General features: G+C 27.9%; 1 protein-coding gene across 1 annotated transcript in view; it reads left to right on the forward strand.

Annotated features, from left to right (window-relative positions):
- LOC107437681 (integrin alpha-PS2) overlaps positions 1-25,024 on the forward strand; it is an 86,368-nt gene that overhangs the window by 56,011 nt on the left and 5,333 nt on the right. The window contains exons 5-25 of the mRNA XM_087151874.1: positions 1,778-1,839; positions 1,972-2,020; positions 3,912-3,995; positions 4,962-5,050; positions 6,756-6,862; positions 8,527-8,629; positions 8,743-8,851; positions 9,972-10,069; positions 10,739-10,832; positions 10,918-10,963; positions 12,079-12,183; positions 12,559-12,614; positions 12,732-12,883; positions 14,230-14,358; positions 14,621-14,688; positions 16,141-16,288; positions 17,053-17,148; positions 18,189-18,268; positions 20,055-20,144; positions 21,503-21,605; positions 24,253-24,414. Coding sequence (XP_087008000.1) covers positions 1,778-1,839; positions 1,972-2,020; positions 3,912-3,995; positions 4,962-5,050; positions 6,756-6,862; positions 8,527-8,629; positions 8,743-8,851; positions 9,972-10,069; positions 10,739-10,832; positions 10,918-10,963; positions 12,079-12,183; positions 12,559-12,614; positions 12,732-12,883; positions 14,230-14,358; positions 14,621-14,688; positions 16,141-16,288; positions 17,053-17,148; positions 18,189-18,268; positions 20,055-20,144; positions 21,503-21,605; positions 24,253-24,414 — 2,030 coding nt within the window. The remainder of the gene's footprint in view (positions 1-1,777; positions 1,840-1,971; positions 2,021-3,911; positions 3,996-4,961; positions 5,051-6,755; positions 6,863-8,526; positions 8,630-8,742; positions 8,852-9,971; positions 10,070-10,738; positions 10,833-10,917; positions 10,964-12,078; positions 12,184-12,558; positions 12,615-12,731; positions 12,884-14,229; positions 14,359-14,620; positions 14,689-16,140; positions 16,289-17,052; positions 17,149-18,188; positions 18,269-20,054; positions 20,145-21,502; positions 21,606-24,252; positions 24,415-25,024) is intronic.

A 25,024-nucleotide genomic window follows, 5' to 3' on the forward strand; every position in this document is an offset into this window, starting at 1 on the left:
AACTTTGTTTTTCAAGTTTACATTTTTTTTCATTTTTTAAATACATTTTAAAACTAAAAGAATAAATGTATTGTAGATTTTTATTTATATCTTATTTTATTACTATTTTTTACTTTATTTTTTAAATAAAACTGATGAATTAAAATATGTCACAACTGAGCTAATTTAATTACAAACTCGATATTTTCATAAAAACACCGAAAAATTTTTCCTTTTTTCTGTGAAACAAATTTTTACAGAAAAGTATGTAATAAAGGGCAAAAAAAATTCATAATAATATTGTAAATTAAAACCGCAATATTAGCTAAATAATTGTACTAAAATATCATATTTCAAACAATAAAAAAATAATAATATCTTAATTCAAAGATTTTAATTTAAAACATCTTTTTCCATCGAATGATTTTAAAGTGCAATGAGAAAAAAAATAGTAAATACAATTATGTATTTTTTTTAACACATGTTGAAACTTGTGTCAGAAAATTACAATTTTCATAAGATGTAATAATTAGCTTATATATTCTTCATTTATCCATTTGCGAAACACTTTTAAATAGTAATGATGACAACAATAAGGCAGTAATCAAACAGTTTCTTTAAGTTTAAAATTTCAGCGTTTAAATGTATACGTATAGTACCTTTATTTTAAATTAATTGTTAAGGCCATTTATTTTTACTGTCGCTTAAATACAAATGTAAGTACACAAAATACTGCTTTAGTTCGGAAGTCCTTAACATGAACATTATCTGGCTAATCTGCCTGATAACCAAAGGTAATCCGTTAAAATGCAGAATCAAGAGTTTTCCGCAATTTACATGGTAATTTCTGCAATTAACTGAGCATAAACAGTTCCAAAAGCTTGTTTCGCTCATTCCATCAACTAATTTGTTGATTGTTTGGTTCTGTTTATTAACTTGATACTTTAGACATTGAAAAACAAATGAATAGCATTAAGTTTATTTCTTTAATTTTAATAATATTTAAAACTGTTTGATTCTTTGTATTATAGTTTTTAAGAGACAAGTGATTGATTCTATCAATTAATGAGTTGACTGTTAGATTGTAGTAGCTTTATTTTTCTTTCGGTAATGAGAAATAAATAAATAACTTTATTCTAATTCAATCGTATAGAAATAGTGTCGTTCCAACAAAGATTTTGTTTTCACTTTACAAAGTACCTACACTGCAAAAAATTTCGAATCAAATTAAGATATAAAGTAAGGCACTTTGGATGCAACATCCTTAAAATCCATTTTATCGTAAAATCTAATTTTATTGTAAAATATTATGCAGTAATTTTTAGAGCAATGTTTATTCAATTAAAGTGATTCAAGAATTTTGCTGTAATTGTTATAGTAAAAATTACGGTTTATCAAAATGTTTGCTCCACAGCATGTTCCGGTAATAATGGATTTTAAGGTAAAAAGTACCGGCATCATGAGTGCCGGTAATTTTACCGTAAAATCTCTTGCCCATACGTTTTAGCCTCATCTGTGTAGTAGGTAATGTGCAGATTATTTAAGAAGTTTTTTTAGAGAACATATTTTTATTGAGTAATTTGAGAAGTGGAAGAACCTGTCGAGGCACTTAAGAGAATTTTTTGGGAAATTTTTGAGAATTTTTTGTCACTTTAACGGAATTCCCTAGTTGATCTGCACATCAACTCGGTAATCGGTAAAATAACTTATTTCTTTACTTAACCGGTTGTATATCTAATGTTTCTTTTCCTATTTTTAGTATTTTTAGTAAATCTTATTTTCCTACTTTTCATTTTAGCTCTCTGGGGATTTCACAGAAATGGTTATTGTCAAGCAGGATTTTCAGCTTCACTTACTGAGGTAAAATACATCTTTCTTTCTTCTTCCTCTTTTTTTTTTTTTTTTTTTTTTTTTTTTTTTTAAGGCTTTACTATTTCTTTAAAATTATGATTTTCACTAAAAATAGATAAAAACAAATATTTATCTGACTAGGATGGACAAATGCTGTACGTTGGTGCACCTGGAAGTTTCTATTGGCAAGGTAAAATTTTATTTTACTCTGTTTACCATACGTTTCACAACGGGTTGCCGAACACTTTTCCAGCTCAAAAGCATACGCATGACATTTTATACAAGTCATAATTAAGACTTTTTACAGTAACATTTCACATTCCTTTATGCTCACATAAAACCTGGCGCATAGCAAAATGCAAAACTTGAGAGAAATCAGTTCCTGAAAAATCGAATTTTAAAAACTCGTATTTTTAAAATTTGATTAATCGGGAACTATTAAACCAATTCCGCTCAAATTTTATATTTTGCCATGTATATTTACAATATTTTAAGAGAGGTAAAAATTTTAAACCTTGCAGTTCATATTCTTTTTCTATTAGTGAATAAAATAATGAAAAATGAAAAAATCTTTACTAAAAGTTTTTTTTTTTGTATTGAATCTCGGGATAAAAAAATTTTACAATTGCGTACAAAAAAATTTTCAGCTCGTTTAAAATATTCTCGAGATATGGTGAAATACTCGTAAAATGCTCTACTAGCCAAATTATTAGGACCATATTGCGGCTAACACCTATATTTTGGGGGAGCGTTGAAACAAATGGTATATTTATTCAAAGAAAGTACGTCTTTGTGCTTGATTTTGTAATTTAAAAATAATCTGCGTTAATCAATTATTATGTCTGAGGTCACTGAACCATTAAGGCTAAATAATAGAACGTCCGATCATTCGATCAAATGTTAATCTGAAAAGTCTGTTATTTTTTTCTTTTTTCCGCACTGTATAAGATAAATGCACGGATATGAAGCATTATTGTTAAAAGTATCTTTTCTGGTGAGTTTTGAACAGTTTCAAATTATGCTTTCGGGATTTATTTGGAATGAAGAAAGATTTAGCAAAAGTAGGGAATAGAAATTCACCCATATATGTTAAACACCGAGTTTGAACTGCGCAAAAATCGGTCTCCGAATAATGACGTAACTCTGTAAAAAATACGGTAAAAAGTAACTGTTACCCTGAGTGCAACAGCCGTAAAGCCAGTTTTTGCCATAGAATTTCGCGCCATAATTTTTACACTAATATTTATTCAATTACAGTGATTCCAGCAATTTTACATTAAAAGGGATTTTACTTCGATTTGATGCATGTATAAAGAGTGATGCAATTATTAGAGAAAAAAATACAATTTTATTTTTTACAAAAAAAATTATTTAGAGAAAACGGACACATATTTTAAACTCAGTTTTATGTAAATGCATCCCTTAATTCCTTTATGGTAAAAAGTTTTTCTTAGATGAAAAAAATATTAAAATTTTAATGATTTAAGACTTTATTATTAAATTAGTTTGAAATTTATAGCTTATTCTTCATCAAATTCGCTGGAAATAAAGATTTTCTTATTTAAAAAAAATTAAAAAATAGAAATATATTTAAAATTTTAATGTATTAAACATTAATTGATGCCCCCTTTGACTGGATGACTGGGGCCGGTACCCCCTTCCCCTTTTTCTCCGCATGCCACAGTCTTGGGGGCTGGCTTTGAGAAATATCACTTGAAGTAATTATGAATTCACTAACTTTGTCAAAGTGGGTATATGTTCTAATACCATTGTCCAGTGACGGGACATGTTTTTTACACCAATTTAGCTACTTTTTCCAGGAAATAAATACATTTTTTTTATATCTATGAATCCCGAGCTCATTGTCCGTAATGTCTAACTTCGGGATATTTAATCAATACAGTGCCCTGCAGAAGAACTACCAGTCTATGTTTACTTCTTCATTTTGAACAGTTGTCTTAAAGAGAAACTATAGAAATAAATATTTTTAATCGTGCATATTAAATTTTGATAGATTTTAATTAGTATTTTTTAAAAAAAGTTCTATGCTCGAAATGTAAACATACTTTGAACACCTCTAGGGCAGATTTACTCCCAGGATTTAGTAACGAATGCTGAAAGAAGAACTAAAGAATCTCCTCCTTCAAATGATGACAGCTTTCTAGGTAAGTTAGATACATGAAATCAATATGCAGATTGTAAATGAAAATATAAACACCATATATTGATTTATAATATTGTTCTGACCACAAAGTATATCTTGAAGGCTTTCTTGTCACATGTAAAAACGGTTTTTGGCGGATAATAAGCTATTTTTATAACTGCTGTGAATTTGCAACAGAATTATTCATTGATTTTGATTATTTTTCTCCAAGCGGGAAAATCTTGCTAAGTTGACGATTTTTAAGAAAATTCAATGACTTTTAAAATATTTGAATTATTTATCTGTTGTAAAGCCCAGATAATTTCATACAGAAAGATGGTAAGTATAGTTTTAAGTTATAGCTTTGCAATATATGCTGTTTTAAATTATAGCTTTGCATATTATTGCTTTATAAGGCACTTTAACGGTAATTTTTTCATTTTATTTAACAAAAGCTTCACAAATTCATTCACTGTTAATATAATATAATAATTTTTCTCTAGGGAAAAAATTCTCGCGACATTGACAAGTTTTTTAAAAACTCTATTTTTTTAAAAAAAACACAATTTATCTATTTTTCCTTTTAAAGCTTAAAATTCCAGCTTAGTTTCAAGTATAGAAAACACAAACTGTCATTTTGTTTTTGTGAAAGCTTTAAAAAACATCTTTAAGAAGAACATTATTAGTAAATTTTGAAAATTATTGAACATTTATTTTAAATATACAGTTTGCTATTATTCATAAATGGCCACTTTCGAAAAATTAGAGCATATTCTTTTGAAGATATTTTCATGTTCTGATATCTTTTTAAAGACATTTGTTGTGAGATTTTTTCTTTGTGAAAATATTTGTGCGACTTATTGATTTTTTTAGGACATTTTAATGAAATTTCTGCGATGTTGTTTTAGAATGTTTGTAAATTTTATATTTCTCCTCATATTTTTTAGTTATTTATTAATCACATTTCTTTAACAACTAAATATTTTAGGTTATTCATCTGCAGTTGGAGAATTTACTGGCGATTCTGAAATGGATATTGTTGTTGGCATGCCTAGAGGAAATAATTTAACCGGGAAGGTAATTTTGTTATTTTGTATCTCTAAAAATATGATGAATGAATATCTGGATTGTAAACATATGTTTAAAATCTTAACATTATAAACATATCCCACGTACCGAATTACAGCACAATGTTTCTTATCTCTTAATAACTTTGATAAAAATTTCGTTCTCAATTTTTTAACTTCTAAAGATAATTATTTTGTCCTTATCTTTATGATTCCCATAAAGTATGTATTAAAATGAAATTAATAAAGAGTTTAAAACAAATTTTAGACAGTCACTTTATTAAAATCCCCTTTCCTAAATCAGTCTTTCGACGACAAAACGTTCTAAGTTCTATACCCATTTCATACTTATTTCTTAATAAATATTCTTGGAGTAGTTTTGTACAACAGTAGACTGATCGTAAAGACACGGTTTTCAGTAGAACAAAGTTAAGCATCGCTAGTTGCAGTCAGTGAGCGAGTGAGTGACCACTTTGGTCAGCCTGCGTTGGGACCGAGGTTGCGCGGTATCCATCGTCGTTTAAATGTTCAACCGTAAAGTTTTGACTTCACATACAAGTCGTCAGACTACTAAAGTGGGGAAGCCATACCCTCTGTAGAGAATCAAAATTCGAATCATCTTCAAAGATGTTTCCCAATAGCCCATTGTGCAGCTCAAGGGCAGGGTACTACTTATAAGTAATTGCGGACAAAGAAAATCAATGTTAAGTTATAGTGATGTAATTCCTTAGAGTTATAACAGACGCAGCTCCATCTTTAAATATAGCCTCATTTTTTTTTATTAAAGTAAAGTTATAAAGAAAAAACAATTCTTCTATCAACGCTTTCATATTCAGCGAAAAAATTTTTAATAACTATCTCTCCACTAAATATCTCGCATTAAGTTTTTTTGTTTCTTTTAATTTTTACAGTTCTCTTTTGTTCGTAAAATAGATAAATAATTTAAAGATCCATAAGATCAATTGCAGATAATTAAAAATTCTTGTAGAAAATATACTTTTCGAATGGAATTTTTTTTTTTCCTTAATCAATAAAAATGGAATTTTCAAGTACGTAAAATGTAAAAAAGAAATTTATTACACTTTGGGTAACAAGTCAACGATATATTATTTGCGATATAATTTTTTCCTATGTAATTTTTGACTTAGTTGTTCGATTATTTTTATGCTAGCAATTTCACTATTTACGGACGTGGTATTTGCGGACCAAAAAGCGTATTACTCAATTATAAAAATTCGAATTGTTCTAATAATTTTTGTGAAAATAAGTCTTGGTGTCGCTTACATTTCCTCAAATTTTTAGTGACATTCATAAGTTAAAAAAAAAATTAAAATTAGGTGTTATAGACGTATGACAATATGTTTTGTCTATAACATCTAGTTTTCCATTTTAAAAAAATTACATTTCTGGAAGTTTTTAAAGGTTCGAGTAAGTGTTGCACAAAAAGTTGTTTATTTTCACAAAACTATCAGAACTGCTCAAATTTTTTTATTGAGTCATAAGCTTTTAAAATCGGAAAATACGGCAAATTTTCGTATAATGTTGAATTGCCCTTATAGAACATTAAAAGAGCTTTTTTTTTTATTATTTTAAACTACATATTAAAGTAACATTCTTTTCTATCAATAAATAATTTTAAAATAAAAGTTGAAATATTTTGTTTTTATAACAGTCAATAGTGTCTTATTTAAGTGTTGCCTATTGCTAATTTTTAGGCAGTTCTGTTTAACTCTCGATTGAAAAACTTGCAAAATATAACAGGAGATCAGATGGGCTCATACTATGGATACTCAGTTTGCGTGTCTGATGTAAATGGAGATGGGTATGCCTTTATTCTTTCTCTATTGCACTATCTTTAGATATAACTTCGAGCCGCGATGATTCAATATTCAATGGTAAAGTCATTGAACTGACTTTGTGAAGAGCTGGGGTTCGATCCCAGTAGCGGTTTGAAGCCCACCCAGCTTCAGATCGATGGTTACCAGCTTGTCTGGGAAGTAACAGCGGCCAGACCACATTACTAGAATCATGCAGCATGTTACAAAATTGTGAAGCCTTAACCTCCATGTACCGCCAGGTGCACATCGGATTTTTGGGGGAATGCTTTACTTTAGTTGTTACTTTATTCAATCCACAAACTTTCTTTCAAACAAATCAACATTTTTTCAAAACAAATCAACTATTTAACTGTCAAATTAAATTGGTAAATTTGTACTGACGAATGACGTAGTCGAATGACGTAGGGAAAAACTTGTTTATCTCGCAAGAAAGCAGATTCTATTCCTACATGCAATTTAAAAATTCTGAATTGAATTACGGTAAAAAGTATTTGCACCCTGAGTTCATCATCTGCAAAATCCATTCTACAGTAATATTCATTTTCAGCGAAAATTTTTAAAACGTAATATTTACAGTAATATTTATTTAATAACAGTGATTTTATAGTAAATATGACTTAAATGTACTGTTTATGAGTTTTTTTTCCTTTAAATTTTACTGTAAAAAGTACTAGTACACAGGATACCAGTGCTTTTTACCGGAATATGATTCGGAATTTTTTACAGTGTACAAAATGTTTTATTTGGAACAGTTTTTTCAATAGTCAATTGTCTTGTGAGAAAAAAACCTCTATTATTATTTGCGTTACATCTGGTTTTTTCTGTGTAAATCTCAAAAATATATCTAAGGTATAGATATTTTAATAATCTACGTCAAATAATTCTGAAGTTATGTGAAAGTTTCTATCGCATTGAATGCAAACTAAACGAAATACAGCAGAACATTTCAGTTATTTTAACATAGTAAATATTATTAAACAATGTAAAGCAATGTACATAGTAAATATTATTTAACAATATAGTAAACATTATAAAATTTCCACTAATTTAGTTTCTTTCGCTCCGACTATTAAAAACAAACAAAAAGAAAACATTTAAAAAACATACTATAAAAATTAAATTGCTAAATTATCCCACTTAAGTGATAAATCCTTTTGAAGATCCTTCGCAAAGTAAAGAATTGTCATACTTAATGTTAGTAAACGTAGTTTTACACGTAACACGTAAGTATAGTACACGTAAGTATTTTTCAACAGTATTCTATTCATTAAGGAATGAGGCCAGCAATTCACTTGGTGCAAACTAAATTACTAAATTATTTAAATTTTTATAAACAAATGCAGTTTTTGAGAGTTAATTCGAGTGCTTTCTGTGCTAGTAGCAGACTTAAGCATGTTCCGTGATAAAAAACTGTTGAGGGTCCTGGTGGTCATGGAGGTTAAGGCTTCACAATTTTGTGACCAACAGTATTATTTGGCAATATGGTCGGTATTGTGCAAAAACCGTCTTTATTTATTTGACAGGCTAGGCAATGTCATCAGTGCCTTAATCACAGAGTCGTCGCAATTTCCATTCTTAACTAATGTAGAATTAAATATTTTTGAGAGATCAGAAAAGCATTTATTTAAATACATTTTAAATTTTACAGTTTGGACGATATTGTAGTTGGTGCTCCTTTTTATACTAATTTACAATCCAAAGAAAGAAGATACGAAGAAGGAAGAGTTTATGTTCACTACCAAAATAAAGAAGTAAGCAAAAATGCTTCTCATTTCTAAAATTCATGTGATCTTCAAGCATAACTGTGTGATCTTATCATGAATTTGTTTATCAAATAATTACTGTTTCTTCATATTTGTTTCAGCACCAATTTAACGAAGATTCTAAAAGTGTTTTGGATGGTGAATTTGTTAAAGGTCGTTTTGGCTTGTCTTTAGCATCCTTGAAAGACATCAACAGAGATGGATATGAAGGTATAATGAACTGTAAAAACAAAGGATGATCTGTAATAACCACTCTTACAGTATAATTTAAAAATCTTTTTTAAAAACTGGAAGGAAAACAAATATGCATTTTAGTTGGCGGAAATTATTAATTAAGACAGTTTTTTCAAGGCTCTGTTGTCACATAAAAAGATAACTTTCGTAAATGCCCTAAATTTGAAAGAGCACCCTCCTTACTTATTCTGAAAATGGTATAAAACGTCAAAATGAAAAAGGAAATAGACTTTTGGAAAAAGAAAAACATTTGCGATCTAATTGATTTTTTAATATTTAAAAATTTATTGCAATGCTGCATTAATAATGTTGATGAAACTTAGCAGAAAATAAAGATTTATTCATTGATTTTGATAATTTTGTTCCAGGTGGAAAGATTCTTGCTAAATCAGTAATTTTTAAAAGAAGCTTAATGTATTTTAAAATCATAGCTTTACCTTAAGATTAAGACACTGAGGAGGATGTAACCTCGCCATCTTGGATTTTAGGTTCAAATTTTTGTTGTGTATTATTTCATTTTATTTATTTTTTGTACTTAACAAACCTTTGATAATGTTTGATTATAAGGTTTGTTTGATTACCTTTATTAGATCTTCAAAAAATATAGAAAATAAAGCAGTCTCTTTGTTAGATAATAGGTTTTGCGCCTAATAGGTTTTGGAACTTCTTTGAATTTTTTCTCAAAACCTTAAAGCAATAAAAATCTGTGATTTGTGGGTTAGACATAGAGAAACAAGAACGTTATCACAGTCTGGTGAATCATTATTGAGATTGATCAAAGTAAAAGGGGAATTAAAATCCTCTAATTGAACAGTTTAATTGAGGATATAAGTGAAAAACAGTTTCTAGTCATTCTAGGATTCTACTAGACTAGGCAAGTAGTATCAAAACTGACAGTTTTTTACTTTTTTGCTTTCACCTTCTATATTTCTTTAAAAGACACTTTACTTTCTTCTACATTACATTAAAAGGGTTTAATAAAAATATGAATATTAAGAGTTAATGAAGCAGTCCGCATATATTTCCTAGTTTACAAATATTTTTAGAAAAATATGTGCACCAATTCTTCGATTAAAATATGCGAATTGGTTCGTAGATTTTGCTGTTGGCGCACCGTATGCTGGCAAAGATGAAAAGGGAATAATCTACATATACCACGGTAGTTCTTCTGGTGTCAGAGATAAACCATCACAAGTAAATATTAAAAATTAATATGTTTTTATTTTAATCCCAATTTAGTAAATTGTTATATTTTTTTCTTAATTTAGCCAATAGTTTGTATTTTAATCCTAATTTAGTTTTAACTTTGCATGGATTGAATTCCCTGGTAATTATATAGTATTTTTTTTTTTTTTTTTTGCTAAAGTTATTTATAAAATAAAAATACCAGAATCGTTCGTTATATTCTTGTTAATTTGCTGATCATTAAATTTTTTTTTGCTTTTCAAAGTTTATATAAATAAAATTTTTAACTTTTGCTTACTTAAAATACTTTTATATATTTAAAATATTTAAAAAACTTTTATGTATCTAAAATATTTAAAAAACTTTTATATATTTAAAATCTAAATAATTATTAATTTTTATAATAATTATTCACTTTACATAAACTTAACTTTAAACGCTTAATTAGTTTTAAATTAAAGGCTTAGTTTTTTTTATATTTGTAATAATGTATTTTTCAGTAAATGTGAATTTTTGAAGCTCGATTTTGACATTGCTTTAACAACTTTCATCTTAATGGTCATAAAACGTAACATTTTGAATGAATGAAAATTAAATGAAAATAAATTATACTGTTAAATAAAAAATTTAATATTTTGCTGTAATTAAATAGCATTTGGGTATTTATTCCTTATTTAGATTATAACTCCAGAAGATTTTCCTGGATCAAATTTGAAAACTTTAGGATTTTCGTTATCTGGCTCCAAAGATATGGATTCTAATCAATATCCAGGTAAACATAATTTTAATGTTTGTTTTTTTTAATATTGAATTATAAATATAAAATTACATGTTTTAGTGTTGTCTTTTATTTTTAGATATTGTTATTGGTGCCTATGATTCAGACCATGTAATCTTCATGAAGTAAGTTATAAATATTCGCTTCATTTCCACCTGTTGTAGATCCTTGCCAACCATTTTGTCCCAAAATAATATGATTTTTGAGGAAACACGAACTCTTAAATATTTGATGAAACTGCTTTCTCATTCATATGTTATCGTTCTGGAAATTCTTCAGAATTTTTAACTATTTGGGAAAAAACCTTTTTTTCATTGAAATGGGATGGTACAGGTGTAAGTGCATTCACTTATTAAGCAGGATTCATGGATTGAAATGTGATGATCCACTCATCATTCTCTTATTTCATGTTTTATTTACTATCATTGTGTTAATTGATTTTTATCACTAAGCCTAATACTATTGATGAAATTCATATCCTCAAACAAATGATAGATTGCTCAATTTAATTCCAACCAGTTTCTTCGGAAACGAAAAAAACATCATGAATTTTAAGTGTATATTTTTACACTAAATGCTAAAAAAAATCGAAGAGGAAGAAAGATTTACAAAATCTTATGGATTCCTGTAAATATCGCTCACATCAAAAACATAGAACTTCTTGTTTTTTTTTAAATTTTAGTTTTTCTGGTAAATTTTATTAGACAAAAGAAACGAATTCAGATCAGCAGATTAAAAATTCTGGGTAATTTGAGTGGTTAGTGATTTGAATCAGATTTTATTCCAATTAATTATTAATCCTTTGATGAGTCGAATTGTAGATTCTACTGATTCTAATATTTTATAAAAAAATAATGAACCCCAATTATCTAATGTGTGCATCGCTGATAACCACTGACGTATTGGTTCCAATATTTGACTAGAAATATAATAAATCGCTCGGATTGTTGAGCTGATTTGAATAATGCTCGATTAACACTTAACTTTAAATCAAATTAGCTTAAAATTTATTGTAAGAAAGTTGTTACTCAATTTAAAGTGCAACTAAAATTGATAACGATTTTAGCCTTATCAGTTGGGAAAATCCTAGCTTTAAAAATTACTTATTTATTCATCTAGGTTAAATTGAAATTGTTAATTTTACACACGTTTTTAATAACTTATCGATAATATTTTTTTAATTATATCAAAAATAAGAATTTTATAATTTGTTTATGACTAATTTTTCTCTAAAAATTAGGTCTAGACCAGTAGTCAACATGACTTCTAGCATGACTCTTAGTCAAGAAGTTATAAATTTAGAAGACAAGAAATGCACTCTAAAAGATAAAACTAAAGTTGCTTGGTGAGTTATAACCATCTTATTTGAATTATTTCCTAAAAAAAGTATTTAATTATGAAATTTTAAAAAATTTATTTACGTTTTATCCCTTCTAAAAATTAATTTGAATGATTTATTGTATTATAGGTATAAATTGCTTTGTTATATATATATATATATATATATATATATATATATATATATATATATATATATATATATATATATATATATATATATATATATATATATATATATATATATATATATATATATATATATATATATATATATATATATATATATATATATATATATATATATATATATATATATAATTATTCAATAATTTTACTGTATGTATCTTTTAAATTCTGTTTATATATCATTTATTTTCAGCATAGAAGCTACTCTTTGTTTAAGTTATAATGGAATCGGAGTTGCTTCTGAAATAGGTATGTAATTTATGGATTTTTCGAATTTTTATAATAGATTGACAAAATTAAATATATTTTTTAACAATGTAAAAATTTTGTTCTTTTCATCATTTTTACAAACATTAAATTTTGCAGATCTGACTTATACTTTCATGACTGATGCTCAGCAAAAAAGTGCCCGTGCGTTATTTTTAGATGCAAATCCATACATTGTATCAAATAGGACGCAGACTATACGTCTTAAAAAAGATGTGCAATACTGCAATAAGAGTAAAATTTTTATTCAGGTTTGTTTAGCTTTCTTTTTTGTTTAGCTTTGATAACTCTTTTTAATAATAAGTAGCCTTGAGAAAATTTTTTTCACAATATAATATGTTATTACGTAAAAGAATAGATAAATAGTGGTCGGGAAAAAGACCGCCGGGAAAAGTCCAGAAAAATCATGGAAAAAGATGTGGGGAGAAAAGCAAGAAGAAAATTACTTAATCACTTTTCAAAAACTGTAACTTCTTGCTTTTTCAAAAAATATATTTAATGATATGCTTTATCACTTTTACTAATATTTTCAACTTATCAAGAGATAAATTCCTTGAAAGGTTATTGTTAATTGATACATTATTTTTAGCAATATTATATATTATGTAATTTCAGTAAAAGTCAAAAATTTATAAACTATTAAAAGCTCTTTTCAGTCAATTGCAAATTTTACTTTGTATATTAATTAAATTTAAAAAAAGGAAGCAAGAATTTATGAACTACTAAAAAACTTTTCAATGAATCGTAAATTTTTCTTAGTATATTAATTGATATATTATTTTATATTTATATTAATATAATAATATATTAATAATATTTTAAATAAAAATATAATTGCACGTGAATAATTAATTTCAATAAATTTGGATTCAACTGCCCGAAGCGAAACAGACGTTAAATTTATATAATAGTTTATTAGGTGCTTTTTATCTGTGTTTTTTTTCCTCTGTGATTCTAGATAAATATGTCTTACTATTGTATATAATATCTATCTAACTGTATATATAAAAATGCTATTTTGAGATGTTAAAATATTTAAGAGCTCTTCAATAATATTTAGATATTTAAATATTTTTAAAAAAGAAAAATTGAAATGTATACATTTGTACATATTTTATCAAAATAAGTTCTAATGCATAAATACAAAATTAAGCTTAATTAATTATGATTTTGAACTCTTAAAAGACCTGCCGTGACTTATACTTCTGAGACCTGAGCACTGACGACAAAAGACGAGGAGGCGATTGCAATTATTGGGAAAAGTGTCATACGAAATATCTTAATTCCGGCAAACGACTTACAGAGAAGAAGAACTAACTCAGAGCTATCTAAAATCTTAAGTAAGCCTGATGTTGTCAAGTAAATAAAAATACAAAGATTAAAATATGCTGGACATTTAATCAGAATGCAAGGACAGTAGGGACAATAGGAGGAAATAAAGGGACAGTAGGAGGAGACTCCTAGAGAAAGCCAGGGCCCACCCAGGGCTATCGCGCAAATGAAGAAGAATTGTGAATTTTCTTATTATTATCAGAAAGTAGAAATTGTTAACATTTATTGCAATTAAAAATTATAAATTTTTTGTTCTTGCTTTCAGAATGCCATCCGAGACAAATTATCTCCAATCGAAATAAAAGCCAGTTATGAACTTATAGATCTGGAGCCTTACAGACATTTTTTGAAACCCATTTTGAACAAAAATGTTCAAACTGCAGCAACCAATGAGGTAAGTAATAAGTTTTATGAACGTTCATTTTAATACAATTTAAGCATAAACACAAAAATAAATTATAAAGTAAATTAAAAATACTATTATAACCATAAAATTAAATCTATAATATTTGGATAAAATTAATCAGCATTTATAAATAAAAATGTATCGATTTTATTTTTAAAACCAATTTATTTTGATTTGTGTGCCCCCATATAAACAGCTTTTAAGATTCGTTCAGTTTGTTTTTTCTAACAAATAATTTTTTATTTTTTAGTTGAACATAGAAAAGAATTGCGGTAAAGATGATGTTTGTATTCCAGATTTACAGTTATTTGCAGTTCCGTAAGTCAAACTTTATATGTTTTTACTATTCAAATTCTTTCTTCACTGTCAAAAAATTCCGGATCCAATTAAGGTAAAAAGAACAAACACTCAGAGTATCAGTACTTTTTACCATAAAATCGATTTTTATCGGAACATGTTACGGATCAAGAAATACGATGTACCGTATTTTTTACAGTGATAATTATCGCAAAATCACTTAATAACTTTAATTAAATAAACATGACTGTGAAAATAACTGTATAATATTTTACGGTAAAAAGGGACTTCATTATGGTTTTTTATTCTTTACCATTATACAATAGAATAAATTTTCAAAAGTACACCAACTCTGCTCTACCAAAGCCTGTCTAATGTTCTCTAAATTGAAATGATACTCATTTTAGAAACATAGTTTTTTTTTAAAGTAGAAAAATATGTGAACCGTCAGAAAGTTTTAAGCGTGCTTAACATAATATCGATTCACCTGCCTCAGCCTTAATAATGTGCCAAGTTGTTACACATCATTACGATAACTAGTCCTTGTTTACCCTTCTTATAGGATAGTATCATTAAATTTCAATGTAAATATTGTTCAATAACACTAGGAAGAAGAAAAAAATTTCTGTAGTTGGAAAATTTTTTAACAGGTCTTAGATACTTTTGTATCGTTAAATTCAAAACTGCAATCAGTTTCTTTCTCCAATTAATTTTTAAACGCACATTTCATCTATTTTTTTTTATCAAAATGTACACGTTTATAAACGTAGATATAACAGAGGGTCGCATAAATGTTGCGACAACTTCCAAGAAATAAAATTGCATGGGAATCCATGCTCAGAACTGTCATCATACGCACTTCTAAAAGCACTTCTCTATTATGAACTGTTTCCTTGTGTGTTTCTGAATGGATCATAAAAGAGAAGCGACCCAAGCCGCATACGACGACACTATCGGGCATGGGCTTTTATATACTTTTAATCCTGATGGTGTGACTTAACTCCTAGAAAATTTTCGTAAGAACAAAATAATTTTAGATTTGAAATCTCCACACTTGAATGCTTCCCCGTGCTGCATTTAGACAAAAAACAGACTAAAAATTTCATTTTTTAAAAAACAAAATTGATTTCAGATTTTAAATTCATTAAACCCGAATTAGACATGATGTAGTATTTGTATAAATGCCCAAGATTTACCAAACGTAAATGAGATTGGCCACTTAACGTTTCATTTTTCAAATCACTTTTTTTTTTCTTCTCATACAAGTCTGGCGAGTCTTGAGTTTTCTGTGTTCTTTTTATTTCCGCTATTTTGAATAGTAATTCTTACCATACGAATCCAAAATTATCAACTTAAATATGTTAATTTAGAGTTAATTTAGATAAATATCATATTTTAAAATTAAAAATTTAAAATTGGTGTAATTAATTCAAATTAGCTTCAAATTATATAGGTTTCCTTTTTTTTCTTCAGAAACATGGAACAATATTCAATCGGAACTAAAAAGCGTCTGGAACTTGATATGACTATCAGAAATGGTGGAGAAGACGCCTTTGAATCTATGCTTCATGTAACCATGCCACTTGATGTTAACTACGTTAACATAGAACGTTCTAAACTTGTAAGTCAACTGACTTCTCTATGTACTATAATTAGACAACTCCTTATCATTATGTTAGAGACTGTTAAAACAACACCTCTTGGAAGAGAGAAGGCTTCAGCACGTATCAATTTAGTAGTCCGACGCAACGATCATAAATTATGGAATGGTGGAAAAAATAAGAAAGATGTTACTACGTTCTGGTCACTCAGTTGCGCAGTGTGGGATTACGGAAGATGTCTTTATGTTTGGACTTCCAAAGGATCAAATTTCTTTTTTATTGCAATCCATGCTGAGGCCTTCTCTCTTCTAAGATGTGTTGGTTAAAAGCTTAATATCTTTATATGATAAAAAAATTTACTGTTTTTTCGTTTAAGTAAATCAAATGAAAGAATTTCAGTCAAATTTGGATCATTCTGGATTTTTATTAAATTCATTTATATAAATCTGATGATTTAACTCAATAATAATGTGTAATAGTATTAAACAATGGACAGATATTTTCAAAGCTTTATTGACTTGTAAAATAATAATAAATAAATGGTAGTAATGCGTTTGTTAGAGCTATTTGTGTGTGAAATTTTTGCGTTTTGTCTTGGCATATATTATGAAAATGGTAGATTTAGAATAATAAAATCTTCAAATAATATAATTCAACACAGTTCATATAACTAATAACTGTATTGGAAATAAAATAAACCCAAATCTTAATACATTATTTTATTTGAAACTATGTTAAGCATTTCTATTTACGAAAGAAATAACTGCATTGTTTTGTTTTGCAGGATTTTCCCATTGGCTGCAGTGGAGCTCAACCAGACATAACAGGGGAGAATAAATTAAAATGTGATATTGGCAATCCTTTGCCAGCCAATAAAACGGTGTGTAATTAATTATTTTGTCATCAATTATTCTTGTTCGATAATTATAAAATTGATTTTTTCATAATTATTTTTGTTATTTTAATGTTTGAATAATTTATGTTTAAATCGAATAATCTATTTTTATTATTTTTTTTGAGTAATTGTTTATTTATTGAAATCCATTTTTTTAAATCTATTTTACACTCAGTAAAAAAAATCCTGTAATAAAATACAAGTTTTCACAAAAAAATTAAATCTGTTGTCTCTACAGACTCTTACCATATGGAAAAAGCATTTCTCTGCGAAAGTTACAAAGTAAATCAGCACTAGCGTCCGATATTTTATGTCGGCAGAGTTTGTATCCACCAGTCATCGCTGAGATTCGAACTTGGAACATTTCATTGGAAGGTGCGCGATCTGTTCCCTGAGCCACTGAGCCCTAAGTGTTTTATTGTGAAGAAATGGTGATCGTGGGAATTTCATTTCGATATTGTATCAATTTGATTATAAAGTCAAATAATGCAATGTTCAAAACCATAAAGAGTTATTACTGAAAAATAGGAGCAAGGACAAAGAATAATCTTAAAGTGACTGAAGAAAAGGTTATGATATATTACGGAACGCAAAACTGCATGGCAAAAACTGGAATTTCAACTGATGATTTTAATACGTTTGTGATTGTGATTGAAAAACGGAGAAAAACTCTTTCTTCAACAAACCGACTTAAAACCGTTAAATACACGGAGAGATTCTGAAGAAAAAAAACTTATATTTTTGCAGTGAAACTCTGGTGACAAATGTTAGAATTCCTTGCATTTGGTAATTTTTTTTTATGTTTTAAAGTTATGTATTTTATTCAACAAATATTTAATTTTAAGCTAATTATAATAAATGACCAAAACTAAATAATTTTAAGCTTTAATTTTGCTTCGTTCATTTATTAAATTCAATATTTCGCCTTATTTAGTTCAATTTTAAAACTTAACTGTGATAAATATCTATACTTTATACATTTCATAAATGTTCATTATTTATTGAAATCAATATTTTGCTTTCAGCTAAATTTTAAAATTTTACTGGAGCCATCTAGAGTAGTTTCTTCTACCAGTGACTTGGTATTTACCATGACTGTTAATAGGTAATTAATTTTCATTTTATTCCAATTTGCATTCTTCTTTGCTTGACAATCTGAGTGATTATGTAGCGTTACTCAAGAATTATGTTGCTTAAAAAAAGTGAATACTTAAACATTTAGCAAACTTAAATCTAGGGTATTTTTTTTAAAAAATAATTAAATGTAAATGAGTAGAGTGTATGCGTATGAGGAGAATATTTATATGAGTTTACTTTTATATGCGTTACTTTCAAAGTTTTTTTGTTGTGCAAGAAAATTTTGATAGGTGACTGAGTTGGACACCTAAGGCGACTAGTACCATAATACATCCGAAACATTTAACTTTGATGTGAAGAATTTTAAAAATTTTACAACTGTTTTATGATATGTGAAGTTTGATTAGTGTTCATGGCATGACCTTACTATCAATATAAGTGCACTTTTAGATTTTCAATCTTAAGTAAGTAAAGGAGTAGGTGTGAACAAGTAATGAAACTGGTTATTTAAACAAGTCTTGCTCTTTAAAAGAACAAGTATAATCAAAATGGAACTGATGTTAAGCTAAAAATGCAGTCTGAATTAAGTAACTGTAACATTTTTCTTTTTTATTTTAATTAGTGTTGAGGTATAAGTATTACTTTATAATTAGGTGAACTTAATTCCAGCAAAAATAAAAAACTGTTTAAGTAACAAACATATTTTAAATACTTTTTTAGAAAAGAATTTTTTTTTTAATGTTTAAATCGAATTTAATAATTATTTTATGAACTATACTTTGCAAATTAAAATTAAATATCACCTGAAAAGCAATGACAACATTTCGGAAATACCCATTTTATAAACGTACTGAAAGACAGAAATCCTAGATGGTAGGACGATGGGCTTGTGTTCGTGAGAGTGCGAGTTCGAAGAATCCTGTGTATTAAATGGCGACTGGTGCACGTTAAACCCACCGGGGTCACTAATTTCTCCAAATTACCAAGCAAATTAATACCTCTGAAGGTACTGAATTAGTGATTGATTGTTCTCTAGTTCAGGTCAAAATTACTATCCGCGGATGAATGAATGGATGTATGAATGGGTCCCCCCTGTAAACGGGCTGTGACGTGTGTATAGCGAAAGTCGTATTCTTGGCCATGAATAGAGCCACTGAAAAACAAGAAACGCATCCGCTGCCTTAAAAATTCCCCTGGTATCCCATAGATGTTGGCAAGTGCCATTAGTGACAACAATAACTAAACAAATAAAATCCCTCAAGCGATTATTATTTTGAATCATTGCTATTGAAATGAGTTAAAGCATTAGTTTCTAATAAATATGCCATTGTAAAAGCATTAATTGAAATTATTTAATGAAATATGGAAAATAATAACAATGAAACTCTGTACTTAAGCAAAATTAATCTAACTTAGTAATGATATATCCCAAGAAGAGATTTTTTGGTGCTTTTTTTCCTAGTGTTTTTTTTTTCGGTGCCCTTTTATTCGCCTAACATTATAAAATAATAAAAACTTGGTAAATTTTTAAGTTTTCTAAAATGTTAATTTATAAACATATTTCAAAAACAGCATAAAAAGAAATCGTTCATTTATACTAAAATAGGTATCCTAAAAGAAAACGATAAATTAATTAAGAGGCATTTGTAAATGGAAAAAAAAAACTGCTGAAATTTTCGCTTTATTTTTAATGCGTCACTGATTGCATTCATAAAAATTAATAAACATAAGTTTGAATTTGTTATAGTTGGTTTTCTATAAATTTGTGCTTATAAATTTGTGCTAATTTTATGCTCTTTTATTTCAAATTTCAGCACAAATCCTGAGAAAAATGACACACTTTTCAATAATGTGTATGAAATTGAATTGCCTGTTCGCGTGGAAGTGGCATTAGCAGTGAGAGGGTAAGTAAAATGTTCAGTTTAGTTCAATTACATTTTATATTTGAAAAACAAATGCTACTTATTGCAAGTGTTTAGTAGAAATACAAATGCTGATTTAATTAATTTCGTAAATTCGTATATAGGAAACATCTGAAAGATATTTACAAAATGCTATTTACAAATAAGCTATTTTCCATTCAAAACCACGTTATTTAAGATCTTTGCTTGTCCATGGTAGACCAAAACATACTTTTAAACTCCTGAAATTTATGTATTTTCAAAATGATGCTCTTAACATGCTCTTAAGCTAAGCTTTTCATAAGTTGATAAGTCGATAAGCTTTTTATAAGTTAATATTTATGTAAATAAATTGTTTTGTTTCCAATCAAATTTTGATTTTTCCCAGCAATTCTTACATGGGAGATGTAAAATATTCCAAACCTAGGCTTTAAAAATTTTATAAATGTTTTTTGTAAGAACGGAGATCCCTGATTTACTTGATCCTCCTCTTAAAAACTAAAGTATTTAGAATCGAGTTGACTTTTATAAGAAGTAATTTAATTCTAATTCAATAATTTTGGTTTAAGAAAATTAACGGTGCTTACATTATTTTGTAATTGAAACGTATTTTGCTTAAAAAATTAATACTAATTTTCTCAATCAAATTAAAGTATGAATTTAATTAATTAATTAATAAACTTAATTATAATGTACTAATAAGGAAAGAGCTACCATACCACAATATATAAGTTTATAATCTTTTTATTATTTACAAACATATTCGTTGATTAATTCACTGTTTTGACAATACATTGATTAGCTTAATTTCTTCCATCGTTTTTTACTTCTTTATCTAACGTTTTTTACTTACTATATCAAGAATCATTTCCGATAAAAATTACTATATCGACGTGATATTCATATTTATTTAATTAATAAATACTGATCGCCAATAAATAACGCTGAGTAAAGTTCATATCAGTCCATTTTCCAGACCATATCATGTGAGATATTACAGAATTTAAAATGATTTAAAAATTCAAAATTACGATATAAAGTCTAATAATTTTCTTAATTTTAAGGAAATAAAATTGAATTTGAGAGGAAAATTAATAAAATCAGGCCATAAAACGGAAAAATGAATTTTTTTCACCATATCTGTCTAAAATAGGTAATTAATAGGCAAAATTTCTTGTAAAGCAATATTAGAAAAAGTGGATTCTGTAACTTTTGGAATTAAAACTCTACTAACTTTTTGTCCAATTTATTTGAACCAGTTATCAATGCTTGAGTTACTTGTTTATTCATTTATTCTGTAATTCATTATTTAAAGTCTGAATCAATAATTGATTCTTTAATGTTGTATTTGTTTTTTAAAGAGTTTCCCTTCCTGAAGTGATTACTTACAACAAATCTGAGGAGCTTGTTGAGGTGAAAGTTCGTGAGACTGATGTCGGGCCAGAAGTCATACATGTCTATGAGGTATGACAAAGAATAACTTTATTTAATCATTTTAACCTTTGATGTCATACCAAATATTCAGAACATGCTATTGGCGTGTCTATTTTCTACGCCACGCGGTGTTATATTGCACATTGCACAGGACATATTTCTGGAGTTAAATATTTCTAATTTCAGTTTTGCGGTATTTAAAACAAACCCAAGTCATCTTTTCAAATAAGTTTCTATAATTTGATGCGATGTCGCAACGAAATGTAATGTCAACCATTTTGTTCCAAGATCGGATTTTCACTCACGGATACTTATAAACAAGTTTAATAGAAAAATTTCGCTTTTTCACGTATCATCTCGCAAGTTCTTGTACGTATGCTTTACCTAGGTTCGAATCACAACGATGGTTCGTACGAATTCTGCTACCGACCACAGTGTTAACGTAAAAATCATGGGTTAGAATCTCCTAGTCGTCGGGCTAACAGTGAAAGTTTTTGTAGCTTTCTTCTCCTTGTGGAATAGTTGCATAAAAAAAGTCCTCTACGAAGGCTAGTTTATCCCACCAGTCTCAGTTCCCTTGTCTTCTGGGTTGGGATCACAATTACAAGGCTACGTAGTTGAACATTGATAGTTGTAAACTCAGAATAAGATTGGCTGTTTAACACCAATTACGAAATAAAAAAAGTAAAAGTTCACTTACTTTTTCCTAGTAAATATCGAATTTTTAACCCTCAAAATATGGGATGAGGAACAGCTCAAGTTTGGATTTACAACGGGTGGGATAAAATGGATACAAGGGGGAAGGTCAGCATGTGTAAAAATATATCTAATTCGTTCAACGTTTTTAGAGATATTAACTGGGATTGAGACAAGCATTTTTATTTCAGTTCCAAAAGCTGATAAAATGTTTAATCTTTACAAACTGTCTATTTGTGAGCAACTTATACAGTATGTTCTTTTAATGTCATTAAAAACTGGCAAAAACAATTAATTTTGGTTGAAACTCGTAGAAGGACAGATTTACATTATTTCCTGAACTGTTTTCCGAGATGGGATAAAGTGGGTTGTGGGTTGTATATAATTAAGCTTAGCTAAGTGCTGTATGATAAGGATATTTATTTTACTTCTATGTTAGCTTTAGAAGTATCTCATGCTGTATATTTTATAATGATATAGCTAAAAATTAATTTACTTGTTCGATTATAGTTCTGCATAGTAAATTTTAGCACTGAAAAAGAATTTGTTTTAAATTTTATTTTTTAAGGAGAATAATAATAGGGGGGAAATAACAATATATAACAGGCAATTGAAAAAATTACCAAAATAACATAATTGTACAATATAATCATACATATTTAAAGAAATCTAGATGAGCTGTCGTGCACGTTTCTGCCTTAATATGGCAGTTTTTTCATGGAAAACAAAACAATTTCCTTCAAATAACTAAATTGAATAAAAATATATGTCTGCTTTTCATAGTAAAAATTCTTTAAATCGCCACTATAGATATTAATTTTTACACTGTTATTTATATTTCGAATTAAACCGAAAAAACGACTGCACTTTTCTTGCTTTATTGATGAAATTGTGCAGAGTTCAGCAAAATATACTGCATCCGAAGTGAAGCCTAATTTTAATAGCATGTCATATAAATAGTTAGTTACAATAGATATACAATTCATTACGATTGGGAAATCAACATTTAAATGAGTGGGGGTGGGGGAAAAACGTTATCAAACTCTGACGCAGCATTATTGAGTTCAACAACAGTACCTTATATAAACACTAAAATCAGTTCATTTATGATACGAAAGGAAAGGTGAAAGAAGTTAAGAGATGGTAATTAAGGACTATATTCTGTTTAATCCTGAAAGTATTTATTATTTCTAAATATTTACGACCCTATTTATTATTTTTCTACATTTATTTTAACAATGATTATAAGTATTAATTAAACGGTGGAATATTTTTGTGTTTTGTTGATCTGCGAAACTTCAACTGTTAAAATCAAAAATTAGTTAAATATTTACCCCAAAAAATTTTTAAAATTTTTAGTTTCTTAATTTTTATTTTTTAACAACTTTAAATCATTCTATTTTTTTTTTAAAATTTGACTGAATGGCTTTTCATATTGTCTACTTTAAATTGTGAAGATTATTATGTATATAGTATTTTTAAAAAAATTCCTTAAACGAAATGGCAAAAAGCTAACAATCAATAATCATTAAAAAATATTTTTCCGTTAATTATTCTGTAATAAACAAGTTTTCTAAAAGTAGGCAGCACTTTTCGATTCTTGTTGTTAATTACAGAAATAAAGCTGAAGTATGCATAGGAGTAAGCAGGCTAAAAAACTACCAGATGGGCAAGCATTATGAGAGAAATCGTTTGCCCTCTTTTTTCCCCCTTTTTTTGTTCTTATTTTAATGAAGTAGATAATTTATCATAACTAAAAAAGGTGAAATATCTAAAGAATGCAAACTACCCTAAAAACTACTAAACATACACTATTACTAAATTAAGTATCACTTTGCCAGAAGGGAGTTGTTCGCAAATCAATTATATTTACATAAATTTTACCGTTTTAGTACATTTATATTTAAGCTCTAAAAAACTTGATCTAGTTCCTTATCTTTGATATATTCTTTATTTGTGAAACGTTTTTTCAATTGAACAGATTGGGAACCAAGGTCCAAGCTCTATACAGCAAGCTGAAGTGTATATATTGTGGCCCACATACACATTAGAAAAAAAATCACTTCTTTATTTGATGGATCAACCAGAAGTAAGAGGGAATGCACAGTGTGAAAAAGTTGATGTTAACCCACTGAATTTGCAGGTAATTATATAATAACGGTGGTGCAAGTTCGGGGCTGTGTGAGATATCGCAAAGGATTAGAAATTTACCACGATTATGCAAGGTCTTACAAATCCTTAGCATTACATTGGGAATTATTCGAGCTCAACTGAAGAGGGATGTCTCATCCCCCATAGAGCCCCAAACTTGCACAATTAAACTACCACTTATTTCGAAATTTCCTTTGTTTGCTTGTTTTTTTTTAATCTTAAAACGTTCAGCTATACCAATGACTATTGCACTTATTGAGTTTTTTGCTGATAAAGGATCAGAGGCCCTGAATGAGCGCAGAATCGTAAAGTTATCAGAAAGAGGGGTAAAGGTCATCAAACAAAATGGAAGAAATATCGCTCATGGGCTGCAATAGCAGCACAACTCAAAAAATCATGTTTTGAGATAAGTGGGTTTATAGTTTTCATTGCAAAGGAATATGCTTAAGAAATGCTTAAACGAAGGTTACCTTCGAGTTGAATTATGAGTTTGCTAGTATTGCTGCTGAAAAGAATGTGTATTTTCCTATTTACACCTGTTCTTAATCCAAAACGCGTGTTTTTTTAGTTGTGCGACTATTGCAGCCCATGAGCGGTATGCT

Source organism: Parasteatoda tepidariorum, chromosome 9 (assembly GCF_982258835.1).
Source record: "Parasteatoda tepidariorum strain Cologne lab strain chromosome 9, Ptep-v5.0, whole genome shotgun sequence".
Taxonomy (NCBI): Eukaryota; Metazoa; Arthropoda; class Arachnida; order Araneae; family Theridiidae; genus Parasteatoda; species Parasteatoda tepidariorum.